This window comes from Peromyscus maniculatus, chromosome 7 (assembly GCF_049852395.1).
Source record: "Peromyscus maniculatus bairdii isolate BWxNUB_F1_BW_parent chromosome 7, HU_Pman_BW_mat_3.1, whole genome shotgun sequence".
Classification (NCBI taxonomy): domain Eukaryota; kingdom Metazoa; phylum Chordata; class Mammalia; order Rodentia; family Cricetidae; genus Peromyscus; species Peromyscus maniculatus.
This window is the reverse complement of record NC_134858.1, coordinates 24,519,278-24,542,661: the sequence shown is the minus strand read 5'-3', so window position 1 is coordinate 24,542,661 and position 23,384 is coordinate 24,519,278. Positions and strand designations below refer to the sequence as shown.

At 40.5% G+C, this 23,384-nt stretch overlaps 1 protein-coding gene across 5 annotated transcripts in view; it reads left to right on the top strand.

The window, feature by feature from the left end:
• The first annotated feature begins 21,064 nt into the window (after positions 1-21,064).
• Positions 21,065-23,384, top strand: part of Glb1l3 (galactosidase beta 1 like 3) — a 40,220-nt gene continuing 37,900 nt past the window's right edge. For 3 of the 5 annotated variants that reach the window (XM_042280582.2, XM_042280581.2, XM_042280579.2), the window contains exons 1-3: positions 21,066-21,404; positions 22,012-22,125; positions 22,282-22,494. In XM_042280582.2, the coding sequence (XP_042136516.1) occupies positions 21,391-21,404; positions 22,012-22,125; positions 22,282-22,494 (341 nt within the window). In that variant the 5' untranslated portion in view covers positions 21,066-21,390. Of the gene's footprint in view, positions 21,405-22,011; positions 22,126-22,281; positions 22,495-23,384 lie in introns of all 5 variants that reach the window. The other 2 variants (XM_006976580.4, XM_076575904.1) reach the window with 2 other exon arrangements.

Below are 23,384 nucleotides of genomic sequence, written 5' to 3'. Positions count from 1 at the left end.
AGCTACCTGGACAGTCACCTGAGGTTTCTCCGCAGTGCTGGGGCATCATCTTCAGCCTATAGGCTTAGTGTATCTGACAGACTCATTTGTGAAATAGGATGTACACAAGTTCAACAGTTCAACCTCACGTTGGGTGAGAGCAGTCCATGTACCAGAAACACCTGAATTCCACTAGTGTCCTGTCATGATTCAAGATTTTAAATTCTGGAAATTGTTGATGGTTTTTTAATTTAGCTGTCCATTCTTTTTGGCTGTGTATATATGGCTTCATCTCAGCATCCCATTCTTCTCCACATCCCTCTATCAAATGCCAGTCTACTATTGAGAGGCGTGAGCTTAGTTACTCTTCAAGAATAACGGTTTCAGCTGCTGTTCCATTGCACATCAGAAGCCATTGGCCCACTGCCTGTTCAGCTGCCTTCGAAGAAAAGAGCACTGTACTATTTCCCAATTGCGAAGGCCACTTTAGGGATGGTGCCATGTTGTCCTGGCCTCAGAAGATGCCTTTTGATAAAGCTCTAACCACACTTGTTTTGGCAAGAATCAGTAGTCCTTTGTTTCGTGTCCTGTCTGTCCATTTTGTCCTGTTGATTCGAGGATATTTTGTTGTCCAGTGGCTAACTTTTGCCACAATGAAAGTTAACTCCATATGCAGTTTCTTTAATGCCCATATTTTTTCTGAAGTAGATTAGTACTGCCAGGAGCTGACATGTCTCAAAAAAGAAAAATTTTCTAAGTTATTAAAACATTTTAAATGCCATATTTTGTAGATCTCTGAAGGGTTTGAAAATGACCTGTCTATCTAAAACATACCTAATATGACTATAAGTTCCATTGTAATGTCTAACTACTAACTTTATTTTCTTTATATCCTAATAGTTGGTAATAATAACATTCAAGGATCAGAAAATTGCATTACATTGTTAAATGAACGGTATAAGTACAATTAGAAATATACATATAGCATTTTCTAACAATATCAATTTCAAATTTGTATACAATATAAAACAATCCAATCCAATGAAAAGTATTTAAAACTAGTAATTGTCTTTTTTTAAAAAAAAAAAAAACAAGAACCTTAAATCTAATCTCCTTAGTTTAGCCCTTTTTTTAACCCTTGACAACAACTTGTAACCAACCCCCTTAAACAATGAAAATTATCTCAGACCCAAAACCCATTAAAAAGACCAAAAAACCACCCGCTCCACATCACCTCTTTGGGAATGTGGGCGTCATATTTTTAAAATTGCTTCCTGCTGGGTATGGGCGAATATATCTTTATCCTGAAAGAAAAATTTTAAGTTAATTGTCAAATTCTAGGAAAGGTAACTATATCCTTTATTATCCAGTCTGTGTATAATGCCAAAGTTCAGGGTTTATCTCAAGTTCTTTTTTAAGTAGTCTTTGAGACTGAATCATCTCAGCTAGCCCTCTCAAAATTGTTCTGAGCATCTTGTAGTTTAAAGCTGATCTGTAGATGATGTTTGTCAGCTTAGTGACATTATTATTGTCTACGTGGAATTGTTGTTGTTGTGGGGCCCCATCTTCTTTTTGGAGACTTTAGTTGATGTTAGGCCTAGCCATGATTTCCTGCAGAAAATTGATAAGAGACTCGAACACAAAGACATATATATGTACTAATTGAAGCCTTTTTTCTTTCTAGAATTAGTTAGTACTCTATATGACTATTTATATCTTAACAAAGTTTAAAATGTATATCTCTCTCTATATATTGATCTTATAAATTTTGATATAAAATTTATACTTTAAGAAAAGTTTAAAGAATCAGAATAGAATCAAAGAGTTGAGATTAGTAATAGAATAGTCTCTTAATTAATTTGGTTTTTCTCCTGTCCCATAGCAGAAGATGGCTCTTTTATTCTGGCATGATACAGGGAGTTTGAATTTTCCTTTTAACAATATGTTTGAGTTTAAAGAAGGAGAGAGCCATTCTCCAACTCCAAAGTCAGCTTTAAATTTTAATTGAACTGGGACTATTAGAAGACCAATAGTGTTAAATCTTTAGAGAAAAGCAGAAACAAACATTTAGGAAGACATAAAATTTTTTAGATAATATATCCATACGCCATTTCATTCTGTTTCCTGGCATAGATGATTTGTCCCTTTTTTTTTAGTTGTCTCATTTGTCCTGTGTTCTTTAGATTCCTTAACCTTCATTCTCCTAAAAGACAAAAACAAAAATCTTTTCCCAAGACTAATTTTGGGGATGCTCCTTTTTGGCAGGTTATTATCTGATTAAATGAAAAGGCATGTGTTACTGGTATAAGTTAGTTTAAATTGGATGTTGGTTGCTGAACTATCACCTCCTCTAATTAAGAGGTCTCTCTTGTTCAAATCGAACCTTTATCAATTTTGATGGTACCCACAGCTTATCTTTTCCTATAGAAACAAAAGCAAAACCTCATCCCCAACGTTACACATACCCTGGTTTTCATTTTGAGGTCAGCACATCCTTAAAGTATATAGGCTGATTTAATTCTGTAGTTTTTTTTATTATCCAATGTCTCTCTGCAGCTGTTGTTCCTTTCTCATTGGCATTGAGAAAATTTAAAGTTAATAGAGCATTATGTAGTCTATTTTGGGTTTTTTTTAATTACCCCTTTCTGTTTATTTAGCATATCCTTTAGAGTTCTGTTTGATCTTTCTATAACTGTTTGATCTGTAGGATTATGTGGTATGTCTGTAATATGTTTTATATTGTAATAAGCAAAAAACTGTTTCATTTTAACGAAGACATATGCTGGAGCATTGTCAGTTTTAATTTGTGCAGGTATACCCATGATGGCCATAACTTTTAGCAAATGAATGATTACAGAATCAGCTTTTTCAGAACTTAAAGCAGTTGCCCATTGAAATCTTGAATAAGTATCAATGGTATGGTGTACATATTTTAATTTTTCAAATTCTGTAAAGTGAAACATGTTCATCTGCCAGATTTTATTCCTCTGAGTACCCTTTGGGTTACATCTTGCTGGTAATGTTTGATTGTAGAAGGAACAAGTAGAACATTTTTTTTTTTTTTACTATTTCTTTGGCTTGTTGCCACCTTATGGAAAAATCCTTTTTTAAACCTTTACTATTGACATGATGTTTTTATGAAATTTTGAGGCCTCCAGCACATTTTTTTTGTCAATAATTTATCAATCTCATCATTGCCTTGTGCTAGAGGGCCTGGCAGACCCGTATGGGATCAGATGTGAGTTATATATAAAGGATGACTCCTTTTCCTGATTGTATCTTGTAATTGAATAAATAGTGAAGTTAATTCTGAAGCATCAGGGATAAATTCTGCAGTCTCAATGTGTAATACCACTCTTTCAGCATACTGAGAGTCAGTTACTATGTTGAGAGGTTCTGAAAAATCCATTAATACCAACAGAATAGCATACATTCTGATTTTTTGAACCGAATTATAAGGACTTTGAACCATTTTACTTAAATTTTTTGATTTGTAACCTGCCTTTCCTTGTTTGTTGGCATCTGTATAAAATGTACGAACTCCAGATATGGGTTTTTCCTGTACAATTCGAGGCAAGATCCAATCAGCTCTCTTTATAAGATCAATTTTATTGCTTTTGGGATATTTGTTGTTAATTTTTTTCAAATAATTACTGTAAGCTCTTTGTCAAGGTTCACGTTCTGTCCATAATTTTTTTCTTTTCTTTTCTTTTTTAATATATATTTTATTTTACAATACCATTCAGTTCTACATATCAGCCATGGGTTTCCCTATTCTCCCCCCTCCCACCCTCTCCCCTTACCCCCAGCCTACCCCCCATTCCCACCTCCTCCAGGACAAGTCCTCCCCCAAGGACTGCGATCAACCTGGTAGACTCAGTCCAGGCAGGTCCAGTCCCTTCCTCCCAGACTGAGCCAAGTGTCCCTGCATAAGCTCCAGGTTTCAAACAGCCAACTCATGCAATGAACACAGGACTTGGTCCCACTGCCTAGTTGCCTCCCAAACTGATCAAGCCATTCAACTGTCTCACCTATTCAGAAGGCCTGATCCAGCTGGGGGCCCCTCAACCTTTGGTTCATAGTTCATGTGTTTCCATTCATTTGGCTATTTTTTTCAATAATTGAGTAAAACTGAAATTTATTATAAGCCACAGTCGTCCTAGGGACCTCCATGCTATATATATATAGCCTCTATGGTTCTATGGGTTGTGGTCTGATTGTTCTTTATTTTATATCTAGAATCCACCTATGAGTGAGTACATACCATGACTGTCTTTCTGGGTTTGGGTTACCTCACTCAGGATGATTTTTTTCTAGTTCCATCCATTTGCCTGCAAATTTCATGCTTTCATTGTTTTTCTCTGCTGAGTAGTACTCCATTGTGTATATGTACCACGTTTTTTTCATCCATTCTTCCATTGATGGGCATCTAGGTTGTTTCCAGGTTCTGGCTATTACAAATAGTGCTGCTATGAACATAGCTGAGCATGTATCTTTATGGTATGAACAGCATTCCTTGGGTATATGCCCAAGAGTGGGATGGCTGGGTCTTGAGGTAGTTCGATTCCTAATTTTCTGAGAAGCCACCATACTGATTTCCACAGTGGTTGTACAAGTTTACATTCCCACCAACAGTGGAGGAGTGTTCCCTTTGCTCGACATCCTCTCCAACATTGGTTGTCATTGGTGTTTTTGATCATAGCCATTCTAACAGGTGTAAGGTGGTATCTCAGAATCGTTTTGATTTGCATTTCTCTGATGATTAAGGATGTTGAGCATTTCTTTAAATGTCTTTCAGCCATTTGTAGTTCTTGTTTTGTGAATTCTCTGTTTAGCTCTTTAGCCCATTTTTTAATTGGACTGTTCAGTACTTTGATGTCTAATTTCTTGAGTTCTTTATATACTGTGGAGATCAATCCTCTGTCAGATATGGGGTTGGTGAAGATCTTTTCCCATTCTGTTGGCTGTCTTTTTGTCTTCTTGACTGTGTCTTTTTTTTTTTTTTTTTTTTTTTTTTTTTTTTTTTTTTTTTTTTTTTTTTTTGGTTTTTTCGAGACAGGGTTTCTCGGTGTAGCTTTGCACCTTTTCCTGGGACTCACTTGGTAGCCCAGGCTGGCCTCGAACTCACAAAGATCCGCCTGCCTCTGCCTCCCGAGTGCTGGGATTAAAGGCGTGCGCCACCACCGCCCGGCGACTGTGTCTTTTGCCCTGCAAAAGCTTCTCAGTTTCGAGAGGTCCCATTTATTAATTGTTGTGCTCAGGGTCTGTGCTGTTGGTGTTTTATTTAGGAAATGGTCTCCGGTGCCAATGCATTCAAGAGTGCTTCCTATTTTCTTTTCTATTAAGTTTAGTGTAACTGGATTTATGTTTAGGTCTTTGATCCACTTGGACTTGAGTTTTGTGCATGGTGACAGATATGGATCTATTTGTAATCTTTTACATATTGACATCCAGTTATGCCAGCACCATTTGTTGAAGATACTTTCTTTTTTCCATTGTATAGTTTTGGCTCCTTTGTCAAAAACCAGGTGTTCATATGTGCATGGATTAATGTCAGGGTCTTCAATTCGATTCCATTGGTCCGTATGTCGGTTTTTATACCAGTACCAAGCTGTTTTTATTACTATAGTTCTATAGTAGAGTTTAAGGTCAGGGATGGTGATGCCTCCAAGGGTTGCTTTATCGTATAGGATTCTTTTAGCTATCCTGGGTCTTTTGTTTTTCCATATAAAGTTGAGTATTTTTCTTTCCAAGTCTGTGAAGAATTGTGTTGGGATTTTGATAGGGATTGCATTGAATCTGTAAATTGCTTTTGGTAAGATTGCCATATTTACTATGTTAATCCTACCTATCCATGAGCATGGGAGATCCTTCCATTTTCTGATATCTTCTTCAATTTCTTTCTTTAGAGATTTAAAGTTCTTATCAAAAAGGTCCTTCACTTGTTTAGTTAGTGTTATCCCAAGGTATTTTATATTATTTGTGGCTATTGTAAAGGGTGATGTTTCTCTGACTTCTTTCTCAGCCCTTTTATCATTTGTGTATAGGAGGGCTACTGATTTTTTTGAGTTGATCTTGTATCCTGCCACTTTACTGAAGGAGTTTATCAGCTGTAGGAGTTCCCTGGTAGAGTTTTTGGGGTCACTTATGTATACTATCATATCATTTGCAAATAGTGAAAGTTTGACTTCTTCCTTGCCAATTTGTATCCCTTTGATCTCTTTTTGTTGTCTTATTGCTCTAGCTGGAACTTCTAGTACTATATTGAATAAATATGGGGAGAGTGGACAGCCTTGTCTTGTTCCTGAATTTAGTGGTATCGCTTTGAGTTTCTCTCCATTTAATTTGATGTTTGCTGTTGGCCTGCTATAAATTGCCTTTATTATGTTTAGAAATGTTCCTTGTATTCCTGATCTTTCTAAGACCTTTATCATGAAGGGGTGTTGGATTTTGTCAAAGGCTTTTTCAGCATCTAAGGAGATGATCATGTGGTCTTTTTCTTTCAGTTTGTTTATATGGTGTATTACATTGACTGATTTTCATATGTTGAACCATCCTTGCATCCCTGGGATGAATCCTACTTGGTCATGATGGATGATTGTTTTGATGTATTCTTGGATTCGGTTTGCCAATATATTGTTGAGTACTTTTGCATCAATGTTCATGAGGGAGATTGGTCTGTAGTTCTCTTTCTTTGTTGCATCTTTGTGTGGTTTGGGTATCAGGGTAATTGTAGCCTCATAAAAAGAGTTTGGTAGTGTTCCTTCTGTTTCTATTGTGTGGAACACTTTGAAGAGTATTGGTATTAGTTCTTCTTTGAAAGTCTGGTAGAATTCTGCACTGAAACCATCTGGTCCTGGGCTTTTTTTGGTTGGGAGTCTTTTGATGACTGTTTCTATTTCTTTAGGGGTTATTGGTCTATTTAAATGGTTTATCTGGTCTTGATATAATTTTGGTATGTGGTATTTATCCAGAAAATTGTCCATTTCTTCCTGGTTTTCCATTTTTGTGGAGTATAGGTTTTTGAAGTATGATCTGATGATTTTCTGGATTTCCTCGTTGTCTGTTGTTATGTCTCCCTTTTCATTTCTGATTTTGTGAATTTGGGTGCTCTTTCTTTGCCTTTTGGTTAATTTGGCTAGGGGTTTGTCTATCTTGTTGATTTTTTCAAAGAACCAACTCTTTGTTTCATTGATTTTTTTTGTATTGTTCTCTTGTTTCCTATTTCGTTGATTTCAGCCCTCAATTTGATTATTTCCTGGCGTCTATTTCTCCTGGGTGAGTTTGTTTCTTTTTGTTCTAGAGCTTTCAGTTGTGCTGTTAATTCATTGGTATGGGATTGCTCCATCTTCTTTATGTGTGCATTTAGAGCTATGAATTTTCCTCTTAGCACTGCTTTCATAGTGTCCTGCTGTGGGATGGTCTGTATGTCAAATCTGTTGCTCTGATTGGTCAATAAATAAAACACTGGTTGGCCAGTGGCCAGGCAGGAAGTAGGTGGGACAAGGAGAGAAGAGAATTCTGGGAAGCAGAAGGCTGAGGCAGAGAGACACTGCCAGCCGCAGCCATGACCAGCAGCATGTGAAGATGCCGGTAAGCCACCAGCCATGTGGCAAGGTATAGATTTATGGAAATGGATTAATTTAAGCTATAAGAACAGTTAGCAAGAAGCCTGCCACGGCCATACAGTTTGTAAGCAATATAAGTCTCTGTGTTTACTTTGTTGGGTCTGAGCGGCTGTGGGCCTGGCTGGTGACAAAGATTTGTCCTGACTGTGGGCAAGGCGGAAAACTCTAGCTACAAATGGCGCCCAACGAGAGGGCAAGAGTTTCCACCTAAAACCTGAGAAAAGATTCTAAAATGGAGCTAAAAACAGCTTCCTAATTGTCTCTCTCAAATGAGCAGCAGCTGCCGGTTTGAGTTACTGGCGGGTTCCTGGTGTGTGCGCTCGATCTGCAGTATGGCGGGAATGAGGCCTCTGCAAGTGGCACATTAAGCTGCATGGTGGATTTAGCGTTTGCTAGTACAAAACGAAAAGAGATTTCTGGGCTACACGCTGCTTTGATAAGAAGCATAGACCCACTATTTCTGAGAGTTGATGGCTCCCAGAGCTGGCGGAAAACGTACCACCGCCATGTTGGGAAGCTGAAGTTGGAGGAGCCAGCAGCCACGACGCCGTTTCAGGCTTAGAAGGCTGCAGTTTAAAGCAATAGGCTCAAGGTAATATAAAACATAAGCCACATAAAGATGGCTACCACACAGAGAATATGGATTATGTTCTCTTTGATATTTGTAACTGAAGAAAAACATTTGATTGCAAAAGCTGTTGAGTTATGCCAAAATGTATATTTTAAAGGTACCTTAACTTCAAAATTTGGATGTAAGGATATGTTGCTTTGGAAAGGAGGCTCTGCTTTTGTTTCTACAGAAAGCCAGAGGCTATGGATTTGTTCCAGATTAAGATACATCAGGTTTGACCAGCCAAGACCACCTGAAAGGTCTCCGATGACACCATGGCCCAGATGATCCAACATCCAGAATCGTTTCAAGGCAACTGGCTCAGACGATACGGTCTCACGGACTACTCCATGATCCTAAAATTTTCTTTGTGTCCCCATAAGATACAGCACCCCCTCCAGCAGGAAGTAGTAAGAGAAGCTACGCCCAAATTCCCAAATATACCAAGCTGACTTTGGAGATGTGTAAAAGTTAAAACCTTTCTTTTAAAAAAAAAGAAAGGGGAAGTGCTGTGGGATGGTCTGTATGTCAAATCTGTTGCTCTGATTGGTCAATAAATAAAACACTGGTTGGCCAGTGGCCAGGCAGGAAGTAGGTGGGACAAAGAGAGAGGAGAATTCTGGGAAGCAGAAGGCTGAGGCAGAGAGACACTGCCAGCCGCAGCCATGACCAGCAGCATGTGAAGATGCCGGTAAGCCACCAGCCATGTGGCAAGGTATAGATTTATGGAAATGGATTAATTTAAGCTATAAGAACAGTTAGCAAGAAGCCTGCCACGGCCATACAGTTTGTAAGCAATATAAGTCTCTGTGTTTACTTTGTTGGGTCTGAGCGGCTGTGGGCCTGGCTGGTGACAAAGATTTGTCCTGACTGTGGGCAAGGCGGAAAACTCTAGCTACAGTGTCCCATAAGTTTGGGTATGTTGTACTTTCATTTTCATTGAATTCTAGGAACTCTTTAATTTCTTTCTTTATTTCTTCCTTGACCCATTGATGTTTCAGGTGGGCATTATTCAGTTTCCATGAGTTTGTGGGTTTTCTATAATTTTTGTTGTTGTTGAGGTCTAACTTTAAGGCATGGTGGTCTGATAAGATACAGGAGGTTATTCCAATTTTTTTGTATCTGTTGAGATTTGTTTTGTGTCCAAGCATGTGGTCAATTTTTGAGAAGGTTCCATGGGGTGCTGAGAAGAAGGTATATTCTTTTGTGTTAGGATGGAATGTTCTGTAGATATCTATTAGGTCCATTTGAGTCATAACATCTGTTAGGTCCTTTATTTCTTTGTTAAGTTTCAGTCTGGTAGATCTGTCTTTTGGTGAGAGTGGTGTGTTAAAATCTCCCACTACTAATGTGTGGGGTTTGAGGTGCGTTTTAAACTTTAGTAGTGTTTCTTTTATGAATGTGAGTGCTTTTGTATTTGGAGCATAAATGTTTAGAATCGAGACTTCATCTTGGTGGATTTTTCCAGTGATAAATATGTAATGTCCATCCTGATCTCTTTTGATTGATTTTAGTTTGAAGTCTATTTTATTAGATATTAGGATAGCTACACCAGCTTGTTTCTTAGGTCCATTTGCTTGGAAAGCCTTTTCCCAGCCCTTTACTTGGAGGTAGTGTCTGTCTTTGAAGTTAAGGTGTGTTTCTTGTATGCAGCAGATGGATGGGTCCTGTTTTCTTATCCATTCTGTTAGCCTGTGTCTTTTTATAGGTGAGTTGAGACCATTGATATTGATGGATATTAATGACCAGTGATTGTTAATTCCTGTTATTTTTTGTGGTTGTGTTGTGTTGTCCTTCTGTGGTGTATGTTGGTATAGGATTATCTATTGCTTGATTTTTCATGGATGTGTTTAGCTTCTTTGGGTTGGATTTTCCCTTCTAGTGCTTTCTGTAGGGCTGGGTTTGTGGACAGGTATTGATTAAATCTGGTTTTATCCTGGAATATTTTGTTTACTCCGCCTATGGTGATTGAGAGTTTTGCTGGGTATAGTAGTCTGTGTTGGCATCCATGGTCTCTTAGTGTCTGCATGAGATTTGTCCATGATCTTCTAGCTTTCATAGTCTCTATTGAGTAGTCTGGTGTTATTCTGATGGGTTTACCTTTATATGTTACTTGGTCTTTTTCCTTTGCGGCTCTTAATATTTTTTCTTTGTTCTGTGGGTTTAGTGTTTTGATTATTATGTGGCGAGGGGACTTTTTTTTTTTTGGATCCAGCCTATTCGGTGTTCTGTAAGCTTCTTGTATCTTCATAGGTATTTCTTTCTTTAGGTTAGGAAAGTTTTCTTCTATGATTTTGTTGAATATATTTTCTGTGCCTTTGAGTTGGTATTTTTCTCCTTCTTCTATCCCTATTATTCTTAGGTTTGGTCTTTTCATGGTGTCCCAAATTTCCTGGACGTTTTGTGTTACAACTTTTTTGTCTTTAGTGTTTTCTTTGACTGACGAATCTATTTTCTCTATTGTGTCTTCAGTGTCAGAGATTCTCTGTTCCATCTCTTGCAATTGGTTAGTTATGCTTGTTTCTGTAGTTCCTGTTTGTTTAGTCAGGATTTCTATTTCCAGCATTCCCTCAGCATGTGTTTTCTTTATTTTCTCAAATTCATTTTTCAGATCTTGGAATGTTTCTTTCATCTGTTTAATTGCTTTTTCTTGGCTTTCTTTGATTTCTTCCCATTTTTTGTTCGTTTTTCTTCCATTTCTTTAAGGGAGTTTTTTATTTCCTCTTTAATGGAGTTTTTCATTTCCTCTTTAAGGAAAGTTTTTATTTCCTCATTGAGGGAATGTTTTATTTCTTCTTTAAGGGCCTCTATCATCTTCTTAAAGTCATTTTTAGGGTTGATTTCTTCTGTTTCTTCTGTCTTGGTATGTTCAGGTCTTGCAGGTGTAGAATCACTTAGTTCTGATGTTGCCATATAGGTCTTTATGTTGCCTGTATTTTTGCACTGGCGTCTACTCATCTCTTCCTCTGTGCAGTGCAAGTGGTGTCTGTGTCTGAGAGTGCCTCTCTTGTTCTAATTTTTAGTCTTGGTTTAGTAGGGGTTTTTGGTTAAATTGGTGCTATTGGGCTATTTCTTCAGGGGCAGCTGATTTCAATCGGTGAAGTACATACTTATGATTCTGGTGATCTGGTTTGATGGCTGGGTAGCGCCTTCTTCTGTGTTCCCAGGTCGTTTTGTTCATTTGTCAACTCCTCAGCTGATCTTGTTTATTCACACTTCAAACTGTAGGCATCCAAATCCTCTCCCATATGGGTTTCAGCTGAGTGGGATAGTCTCACCAACACCTCCAAGTTGTTGGGTTTCGCAGGATCAGCAGCTGGGCCCTGGGTTGTCCTCAGATGGAGTGTTCAGATTCGTTCAGGTTCCGTCCCATGGAGATAGCTTCTTCCCCAGGTGTTGGGGTTAGAGACGTCCCTGTTCCAAGCTGTGTCTGCTTGTCTCCATCCCTGGGCCTGTCTACCTCTGCGGTCCACCGCGGCCTGTATGTCTCTGCCAGCTGCCACTGGGCCTGTATGTCTCTGCCGGTTGCCACCCCGGGCCTACCTACCTCTGCTTGTCACTGCTGCCGGGCCCGTCTACCTCTGTGGGCCACCACCGGGCCTGTATGTGTCTTCCGGCTGCCACCAGGCCTGTATGTCCCTGTGGGCCACCACCGCCGGGCCCGTCTACCTCTGTGGGCCGCCACTGAGGACCTACCTGCGTCTGCTTGTCTCTGCCGCGTGGCCTGTCTACCTCTGTGGGCCGCCGCTGGGCCTGAATGTCTCTGCCAGCTGCGGACGGACCTGAATATCCCTGTCGGCTGCCGCTGCCGGGCCGGTCTACCTCTGCCGGCTGCCTCCGCGGGCCTACCTGCATGTGCTTGTCTCCGCAGCTGGGCCTGTCTACCTCTGTGGGCCGCCGCTGGGCCTGTATCTGTAAAAACTTTTTTGAATCTATTAACTTAGCTGGCCATTAACCTCTACTAATCCCTAAACTAAGAATGTTATCAGATAGCATCTGAGGCCTGTAGAAAAATTTCCCCCATTTTGCTATAAATGCCTCTCTGATGGTTCCACCAATGTATTTGAAAGGTGCCTTGACTTACGACTTTCTTTTTTCTGTAATTATTTGAAGTTTTTACTTTTTTAAATGTAATTATAAAAAAAACACCAAAAAACAAAATTCATGAAACTGCTTCCATGTTGGATTTGAGGAGACCTAATCTGTGTTTCTGAGCAATGGATATTCAAATTTGGCTCCAGAATGAATTATCTTTTATTTCCTTTGAGGTGAGGGTTGTGTTTCTTCCATCAACTGATGTACATGTTTGTTAAGGAACACTGGGTTGCAATTCTTTTTCACAAGGGACACCACCATAGACAAGTAAAGCTTTTGTTATGTAAAAGCCCAAAGACTGAGTTTTCTAGAAATGATGCCAGAGGAGGACCTTGAGCCTTTAGGAATGGACATATCAAATTCTATTCACACCCACATTACGATGAAGAAAGCATTGAGACTGGAAACCCTGAGTCCACTTCTCGCAACTCAGAAAAGCTTTTCCAGACTCTTGGGCTTTATGCCCATTGGAAACCCAACGGTAACGCTGACTGGAAATTTCTCCCTAGAAGCAGCCAAATCCTAGACATGGACCACTTTCCTCGTCACAAGTCAAGACTTCTCTGGTATCCTGGAGGTCCGACCTCTCGGTGTTTTCCATCTTTATGTATGCCACCTTTGTCCTGAAATTAACGTTTTACAACAGTAGCTTCTTCAGCTAACTTTGAGCTAACAGGAGCCCTAGATGGCAGAGGACTAACTTAGAGGTGTCTCAAAAATCAGGTCTGGCCATTCATTCACCCCAGAAGTCAAACTGAACAATTACTTGACTAAGTTCCCTTTCTGAGAGGCAAAGAGGGAATTTATTTGATGTAGCTAGTTATACTGGGACGGTAAAGGGATCAAGTGGTTAGTCCTGTGTTGGGGGTAGGGATGAGAATGCCCAGAGACCACATTGTAAAGCGGGGCAAACACAACACAGTCTGCAGGGTTGGCCAAACCGGGCTTGGCGAAGAGTCCTAGATCTGCGAGGCGCTGGGGGAGGTGACCCTTGAGGGTAATTTGGTTCCTATGAGATGATCCCTTCCTTCTGCTTGTAGGTGAGGCCTTCTCATTATGAGGCTACTGTTCCTGCCAGGCTTAGGGCAGTGCCTGGAACAGGACAATCTTTTGATTATAACATCTCTGCAAATCTTGAAAATAGTTTGATTGCTTTTCTCTGTGTCTTTAGTCTTGAGAGAAGAGAGCAAGCAGCTTTAGAGACATATTTGTTAAATGGCTAACATGCCCTCATTCAGGATTGTGCAGGAATCTGACCCAAGGTTTTGTTTTGTTTTTCATAAAATTGTTTAAATGAGTTCTTTGAGATTTTTGTACGATGTGTTTTGATTATATTCACCTCTTCCCCAACTCCTTCCAGATATCCTCTTTTTCTTTTACCCAACAAGTCCACTGAGTTCTGGCCATATATTCTCAGATGTGTGGCTTTCTATCAGAGCATGGTCCACTTGTAAAGACTCATCCTCTCCTGGAAGCTATCAATTGCCTATTGTGCTGCTTAATTTTCTTGTCAACTTGACACAAACTAGGTTATCTGGGAAGAGACAACCTCAAATGAGAAAATGCTTTTATTAGAATGGCCTGTAAGCAAGCAAGTCTGTGGGACACGTGATGAATGGTTGGTGTGGTAGAGCCCAGCTCACTACAGTAGTGCTTATGAGGTGGTCCTCAAATTCCAGCCTGTTCATCAATGGGTCTGATTTTATGCTGGTACCCTGGTGTTTTATTACTATAGTTCTTTAATGTAACTTGAAATATGGGATAATGATAACTCTAGATGTTTTTATTGTTCAGGACATTTTTAGCTATCCTGGGTCTTTTGTGCTTTCTCATGATATTTAAGATTATATTTTCCATTTCTGTGCAGAGTTGTGTTAACATTTTGGTAGTTATTGCATTGAATTTTTGGGCCATTTTCACAATATTAATTCTACTCACCTATTAGCAGGGGAGGTCTTTCCATATTCTGATATCTTGTTTAATTTCTTTTTCAGCATCTTAAAGTTTTTATTGTATAAATCTTTCACTTCTTTGATTAGTTTTATTCCAAGGAATTTTTTGAGGCTCTTGTGAGTGGTACTGCCCCCTCTTTTTTTCTAAGTGTTTTTCATCTCTGTATAATAAAGCTACTGATTTTTTGCATGTCAGTTTGTATCCTGCTACTTTGATGAGTGTTTATCTGTTATAGGAATTTCTGATGGAATATTCAAGGTCTTTTATGTATAAAATAAACAAGTAAGGGTACTTTGACTCCTTCCTTTCACATTTGTATTCCATTTATTGTCTTCACTTGTCTTTTTGCTCTAGATAAGACTTCAAGGACTATGTTGAACAGGTTGTTTCTTTATTTTGTTCCTGATTTTAGTGGAATGCTTTGGGTTTTTCTCAGTTTGGCAAGATGTTGCCTATGAGCTTGCTGAATATTGCCTTTATGTTAAGATCCCTAGGTCTATTAGGACTTTTTATCATGAAGGGATTTGGAATTTTCTCAAAGGCCTTTTCTACATCTGGTGAGGTTTCTGTCTTTGAGTATATTTATTTAGTGGATAACGTTTATTGATTTACATATTTTGAATCATCCCTGTATCTCTGGGGTGAAACTGATTTGATTATGGTGAATAATGTTTTTGCTGTGTTCTTCAATTCAGTTTGCAAGTATTTTATTGAGATACATTTTGTATCCATGTTCCTCAGAGATTTTAGCCTATCCTTTTCTTTTTTTGTTTTTTGTTTAGTTTTGGTATCAGGATCATACTACATTTGTAAGAAGAATTTAGAAGTGTTCCTCCACTCTGTGTTTTATAGAATGTTTGAGGAGGACTGGTGTTAATTCTCCTTTAAAGGTCTGCTAGAATTCTGTACTGAATCTATCTGGCCCTGGGCTATTTTTAGTTGAGAGATTAAAAAGAAAACAATTTACTTAATTGTTTTTAACTATGCATCTGTGGGTCTGTGTATGGATATGTGCCTGTGGGTACCAGTGCCAAGGATGCCAGAGGTGTCACATGCTCCTGGAGCTGATGCTAGAGGTGGCTGTGGTCCACCTGACGTGGGTGCTGAGAACTGAATCTGGGTTCTCTGGACGAACAGCATGTGCTTTAACCATTGAGCAATCTCTCCAGATTATGATTGAGAGATTTTTAATTCCATCTATCTCATCAGATGTTATAGATGTATTCATGTTATTTATTTCATCTTGATTTATCTAGGTCTAGAAATTCACCCATTTCTTTTAGATTTTCCAGTTTTGTGGAATACAGACTTTTAAAGTCTGTCCTTATGATTCTCTGAATTTTCTGAGCTTGTTGTAACATCTCCCTTTTTGTCTCTAGTTTTATTAATTTGGATCTTCTCTCTCTTATTTAATGTGGCTAGAGGTTTGCCAACCCTATTAATCTTTTCAAAGAACCAATTCTTCATTTCATTGATTATTTGCACTTTAAAAATGTCCACTTCAGCCCTGACTTTGATTATCTTTCCCCATCTGCTTCTTTTGGGTGTTATCTACCCTTGTTTCCCAAAAATTTAGGGTGCATCATTAAGTTATTATTTTGTGATCTCTAAAGCTTTTTGATGTAGACACTTAGTGTCATAAACCTTCCTTTAAGGCTCCCTTCATTGTGTCCCTTAGAGTTTGGCATGCTGTGTTTTTATTTTCATACAATTCTAGGAAATTTAAAATTTACTTCTTAATTTATTCTTTGACCCAGCTACCATTCAGTAGTGTGCTGTTTCCATAAGTTCGTGCACTGTCTGTACTTCCTGTTGATGTTCATATCTATCTAGCTTTAGTCCATTGTAGTCAGATAGGTTCAGGGTATTATTTCAATTTTTTCTGTAAATTCCTAAACTGATCTCAGTTTTACCTAGGATAGTGTCTGTACATACTTTAAGTAGGGTGTACATATTTTTCCCTTTGTAATGAGATGTATCCTACCTTGATATATAAAAATGCAGAATAACCCTACTCTTGGGACAAGTGTCTGTCTGAGTCTCAATCAATCACTGGAGACAACTGTTTAAATAAAGTTCAAAATGGTGCACAGGAACTGTGACCGATTAGATGTCTCTGTATCTCACTTGATTCTGCATGTCTCTCCTTTTTTCTGCCTCTAACATACCTTGCTCATGTGGTGGGACTAGGCATTCTGATTCATTTTGGGTCTACTGCTGAGAGCCATCCCTGGCAATGGACAGGTGCTAGCAGAGGATGTAAGGAACTGGTGGGGGACGGAGTGAGCCAGGTCATGGGGGTTGGGAGAATTTTGCAGATTGACTGACTAGCAAGCCAGGGTGCTTCTTTATTTATACAGAATTTAGTAAGTAGGGATATATTGATGTTGTCCCAAAACATAGATCATATAATTTTTGTTTTTTGAATATGTGTTTCATTTCCTCTTGCTCATCTTTTAGTCATCATTAATAAACTATGACAGAACAGAGTTATCATTTCCAATCACTTTCCCTCAAGTTTTGACATCATTGATAAACAGAGTTATCATTTTTACTCATTAACCCTATAACCCAATTTTTAAGAATCTTAAGGAATATGACAGCCTGTTCTCAGGCTGGTAGCTTTTGTGGCTACAAGGACATTAGACCAAAACAAAATTTTCAAGCCAGCCCAGGTATATTGCCATGTCCCACGCAGTGTATTATTAACTCTTAATGGTCAGAGTGCCCAAGAAAAATCCTCAGGCCAAAGCTGCTGCAGTTATTATTCAAAATTCTTGCATCATTCAATGTTTATATTTTATATCTTTACAGAATTTGTCTATCTGCCTAATCCTGTCATTCTGTTATTCCTTGGTCATATGACATTACAGTGAGTCTGTATGTGCTAACTTTTCTAAGAAAGAGAGGTCCTGACATCTCGTTCATTTACCATCTTTCCACTCGATTTTTTGTTCATCAATATAAGTCTCTGTATAGGGCAGAGGTAACTTCATCTAGTCTAACTTTGTTGCTGTATATATGCCACGTAATTGCCTGCGTGTATAGTGGGAAGAGGCTTTGCAACATGATCTGTGGCCAACTCCTCTAGCCCACCAAGTCTTGTTGGCCTTTTTAAGTTTACTTTGTTTTGAATATCTTGTTCCTGTGTAGGTACAGGGACAGATGTCTCATAGCCTCATAAAGAGACCTCTGGCTTCTTTATGTGAGTCACAACCTCCAAGGCATAAGGAAGACTTTCAAGTAGGTAAGGATATCTCCCTAAAAGAAGAAGAGGTAGTATGTTCAGGACTTTCTTGGGGAAGTTTAGAAGCAGCATAAATAATTCACAAGAAATTTTCCATCAATCCAACATCCCCATATTGTGCAAATATTAAAAGTCTCCCAAGTATACAACAGGTGGAGATGAAAACCAAAAGTAGCATGGTGGCCATTATGTGGTTCAGCTTTGCTGGATCTTTGTCAAGCAGCTGTGCTGGCTTTATGACTTCTACTGTTCCCATCAGATATGGCTGCACCAGTCTACATTGCTGCTCAAATGAGAAATCACATAGCTATGGTGATATTGTGTTCCCAATATATTGTGCACCCTAATAAACTTATCTGGGGTCAGAGAACAGAACAGCCACTAGATATAGAGGCCAGAAAATGGTGCACACACACCTTTAATCCTAGCATTCCAGAGGCAGAGATCCGCCTGGATCTCTGTGAGTTCAACGCCACACTGGAAACAGCCAGGCATGGTGACTCACGCCTTTAATCCCAGGAAGTGATGGCAGGAAGCAGAAAGGTACATAAGGCATGAGGACCAGAAACTAGAGCCTGGTTAAGCATTAGGCTTTTGAGAAGCAGTTCAGCTGAGATCCATTTGAATGAGGACTCAGAGGCTTCCAGTCTGAGGAAACAGGATCAGCTGAGGAATTGATGAGGTGAGGTAGCTGTGGCTTGTTCTGCTTCTCTGATCTTTCAGCATTCACCCCAATACCTGGCTTCAAGTTTGGCTTTATTAAAACCTTTTAAGATACATGTAACACATAGCCAATTAAAAATCTGTGAAATTAGGTTGGGGAGCTAGCTCAGTCAGGTAAGTTAGCATGGGAATCTGCTTGAAGTGGAGACAGATCATCCCTGGAATTCCGAGGCCAGCCAGCTTAGCCCATTTAGGGAGTTCCAGTCCCATTGAGAGATCCTGCCTCAAAAAATCAAGGTGGGCAGCACCTGAGGGTGTAATATCTGAGGCTGGTCTTTGGCCTCCATTTGTGCATGAGTTCCCACCTGCACGTACACACACACACACACACACACACACACACACACACACACACACACACACACACATACACAGGATCTGTGGAACTAGGTTTCTTGAAATTTTTGCTCTTAAGACTGAGAATATTTCTACTGAACCATGCATGCACTATCTCAGTCTAAGAGGAGTCATACAGGTTAACTAGCTTCACAAAGATCACAGGCTCTGCTCTTGGTGTCTCAGGAGTGGCCAGTCCTGTTCGCTTGGCTTTGTGTGGCTAAAACTCCTTTCCTAGTATGTGGAGTCCTCACTCTGAGCCCACTATTTCACACGTCAGGGGGCACTCACGTTGGGAGGAGCCGGCCCTTCCCCTGTAGCTGTCTAAACTATTTGTTTAGCCAACAGACACTTGTTGAGGACATGGTGTATGCCAGGCAGTCTTGGGCTGCTGGGGTCCAGTAATGAATCCGACACTGATCGTCTCTGCTCTCACCAAAGCACAGGTTTACAGGAATAGAATATCATAAAATCTCAATTCTTTGGTTCACTTTTGCTCAAGACATGGAATTAAAATCCAGCTTACATGGGGTTTGGAGTGTGGCTCAAAGGTAGAGTGCTTGTGGGAGCCAGGGTAAGGGCTCACAATTCAAAGTGGTGTCAAGGTCAACCTAAATGTCCTGAGAATGAAAAGTTCCAGATTAATGTTTCTTTTTGCTGTGGAGATAAAGGAGAAAATACTGGCGATGTTCAGTTAGTTCTCAAAAGGACACAAAGAGTTCAGAGCACCACCCATGGGTGATGTTGCTGAAGTTATTAATGGACCATCCCTGCGTCTAGACATAAAATAATTTTTTTTGCATATTTGCTGAGGAAGACAAGAAGCTTTCCCCTTCAAAATTGCATCAAGTTTAAGGAATGCTGATAATTTTTTCCTCTCCAAACTAGAATTTTTCCTTTAATCTTTATTTTTGAAGTGATTACAGTTGGGCATGGAACCATGGGCATGCTCGCCAAGTGAGAACAACAAAGTCCTGCCCTATTCCTGGAAGATAATCTTGGAATTCCTGAACCTGAGATGTAGCATTATGTGGTTGTTGTGGGAAAGTGTATTCTCTTCACTGTGTTTGTTTCCAAAGAGTGTGCTGAATGTGTTTACTACACAGGACTGAAACGTGCATATCAGCTGTATCCTAGCCTATGGCCTCACTAACCACAGTCTGTGGTGGTGTTCTATAAATGACCAAGGCCCTTGCCAGTCATAATACAACAGATTCTTTTGTTTTGACTTTATGAAATGCCCATGACATTATTAAAAAAAAGAACTTAAAAAAAAGAACTTTGTGATGTCTAAGAAAGGAATTTCTATACCTTTTCAGTGCTGAGAATTGAACTCAGGGCCTCATATATGTTAAGTATACACTCTACCATTGCGTTAAACCTTGAGTTCAGGAAATACATTTTTTTTAATGCAATGAGAATTTGCCTATCTAAACCTTATCTTATGGTGGCAAAGGGCAAAGCAAAATAAAACAAACAAACAAACAAACAACCCCCACCTCAAGAAGTGAGTGGACAAGTAAACAGTGTAACACCAGAGAGGTGCTGTGAAGGAAATGTCCAAGGTGTTGGCTGTGCAAGAACACAGTCATTTCTGTTTATAGAGTATCATGGTCTTTGGAGACGAGCTCTGTGAGGGTGAAGACACTGAACTACAGAACCGAGAGAGTTCTGCCACTGTGAGCATGGGCAAGGCATTGAGCCAGCTGGTGGGGACTGGGTAGGGAAGAGAAGCCAGAGTGCAGGGCTCACGTGTTCTCACCCCCTGGGCTTTTTTGCCCAGCTGTGTGTTATGCTCTTCTGTGTTTCTTGCTTTGCAGGTTAGATGGCTTCCCCCCTCCAGAATCTGGCTCTGTAGCCACCAACAGGTATTACAGGTGTGTGTCACCAGGCCTGGCTCTTCTTCTTTTTTTCTGGATCATTTTATTTGGGTACTGGACATTTTTAAAAAATCATAATTATTTTTTGTGTTATTTTGCTAGACTTTTTATAACTAACAGCATATGGTCTGAAGTGGACAGAGGAAAGAATATGTGCACTGAAAGAGCAAAAGAATTCACAAAACCTGAAAACACAGTGGGAATAAACAAACAAAACCCCAGAAACACAAAAGCCCATGGGAAATGACAGAGGATCTAATGTTCTTATCATTGAGTGATGGGAGGAGATGGGGAAAGAGCAGCCTGAAGGGGTATTTAATAAAATATTTCATCTTTTTTTCTCTTGGTTAGGTTTGCTCCAAGCTATTTTTTTTTTTTTAAAGGCTATTGGGAATGGGCTTGTTTCCCTGATTTCTTTCTCAGCCTTTCTTGGTATATAGTAAGGGTGTTGATTTTGGTATATTAATTTTGTGACATGTCACTTTCTGCAGCGTGGTATCAGCTCTGTGAATTTCCTGAAGGAGTCTTCCGTTCTCCCTCCTCTCTCTGATCTCTGTGTTGTGAGCAAGCCAAGGCTGACAAGATAACCCTGATGATCCTCCCATTGTATTCCCAGTGCAGGGAGGCATTTAGGTGCTAAGGGAGCCAGAGTAGCCTGTAGGCTCTGATACACAGTGTCCAGAGTCAATAGCTGTCCATGGGTACTGTCCAGGAAAATCCTGAACCCAGTCACTGGCTGTAGTGGCTGCTGGCCTGGATGGCACCGCGGTGTCAAGATTCTGGGACCTGCCCCCAACTCTCTTGACGCATTTCATCCAGTCACTAGCTGAATCGAGCCTGGGTCAGGCCTGGCAGCCGTAAGCCCTGACTGAAGGTCCTGTTTCTGAGGTACCCAAGAGAGTAGGAGCTGCAGGGACCTCTGCTCCCTGGTTTCCAGTGATGGCGTACCTCAGGTGACTCTTTCTGCTTCCCCTGTGTTGGAGTCTAAGACCCCAGCCCTGCCAGCCCTTCGAGGCACATGCCCTTCCTGAACTCCCCCACCCTCGTCATTCTGAGTGTGCTCACCTAGAGGCCTCTAGACTTCCCACACCGTTTTCTGGAGGTCAGCCAGTCAGTCGCTTGCAAGTTTAGTACCCAGAAGCCCTTTTCAAGTTTCTCCATGCCAGCTCTTTCCTCTGCAGGTCCCCCTCTACCCTACCCTGCTTAGGTCTGCACATTGCCTCTGGGCATTACAGTGCAGCTGTGGATGGTGAGGAGGTGCTTTGGTTGCGTCTTCCCTGGACCCTGTACATGGAGAGTCCTGAATCCCTTACCCCCAAGTGCCCAGCCTTGTCTTGTTGTAGTGTGACCTGAGTTTCAAGTCCCACGGGGGGTGAGGGGGGAGGAGGATTTGTGGGAGCCCTGGAGTTTGTGGACTTGTATGGGGCTGCAGCCTCCCTTACACTGGGTTTCCTGGGAGAACACCTGCCTGTGATGGGTATCCTTTGCCATGGGCCTCTAGAAGGGTCTGGATCAGCTTCCTAGTCCTGTTCCCCTTGTCATTGCAACTTTTTCTTGCAGCAAGTGTCTTTCGTGGAAGAGAACAATGGCCATCTTCTTCCTGCCGCTTGTCTTATCAGGCCTTGCTCCTCGCTGTGACTTCACATATGACGTGTTGAAACCGTCTCCTGCCAGGTTGGTGCGAGCAGGGAGTGGGGAGCTCTGTCTCTTTTCCTGGGGAAGGGTAAGCAGCACAAGTGGTCTAGTGTGTCCTCCTAACAGGAGCGTCATTGACCTAGAGGTCTGCAGCAGCCTCTACACACCCCTTTTTCTCTTTTCCCTCCAATCCAGGTTTCGCTGGTCTCGTCTGACCCCTTTCAAGATGATGAACAGAACAGTGGGACTTAGCACTGAAAACAATGCTCAGGGTAAAGCCTACTTCACCCTGGAAGGTCAGAAGTTCATGATAGTTGGAGGCTCCATCCACTATTTCCGTGTGCCCAGGGAATATTGGAAGGACAGATTGCTGAAGCTTCGGGCCTGTGGCTTCAACACTGTCACCACGTGAGTGCCTTCCTTTTGCCTTCATGACCTACGTAGCCTATGGGGCTCCTGGCAGGGTTGCAGACTGGCAAAGTCAGGGTCCTGTTTTTGAGAGCACAGCATGAATGCTTAGCTCTGGACTAGCCATTTCCAGCGGGTCCTTCGCCATTGTGTCCCATTGTCCCTTAAACAGCATACTTAGTTTCTTTTGTGATCGAAGCCTTGGATAAAGTTGATAGAGTATGGGTGCTGTTTCAGCAAGTGTCATTGGGTCATTTACTGGATACATATTTGATTTTTTTTTATTTTTAATGATGGAAAAAAAGATCTTTTTAAAAATTTATTTATTTATTCTAATGTTTCCACATCATGTATCTTGATCCCATTCATTCCTTGTTGCTTTGCCCTCTGCCCCTGCACACTGCCTCCCCCAAATAAAACAAAATTCAAGAGAAAAAAAGGAAGAAAATAAAATGAGTAAAATATAAAAAATAGAAGGAATTAAAAATCTCATAGAGGAAGCTGCAGTATGACCCAACAAGTTATGCCACACACCCCTTTGTCCATATATCTCTAGTTGCAAGTGTTCATTGCAAAGAGTCATTGGTCTGGTTTGAGAACCCTGGTCTCCAACTATACCATTCAATACTGGGCACTCACTAGGGCTCTTCCTGGACATCCTGCTGGCACCCTATGTTGTGGAGTTCCTGTTGCTTTGAGTCTGCGGGTCTGGTCCCTTCCCGTGCTCCAGCGGATCATAGATAGGGTGGATTTTGGGGCAGGCCAAGTCATAACCTTGGGTCTGGGCCTGGCCAGCTGTGGGGTTGGTCTGGCAGATGGGAAATGGGGACAGCTCTCCCATGGTCATGGAAACAAAAAGATCTTAGTCTGAAACGTCTATAATAGCTGCA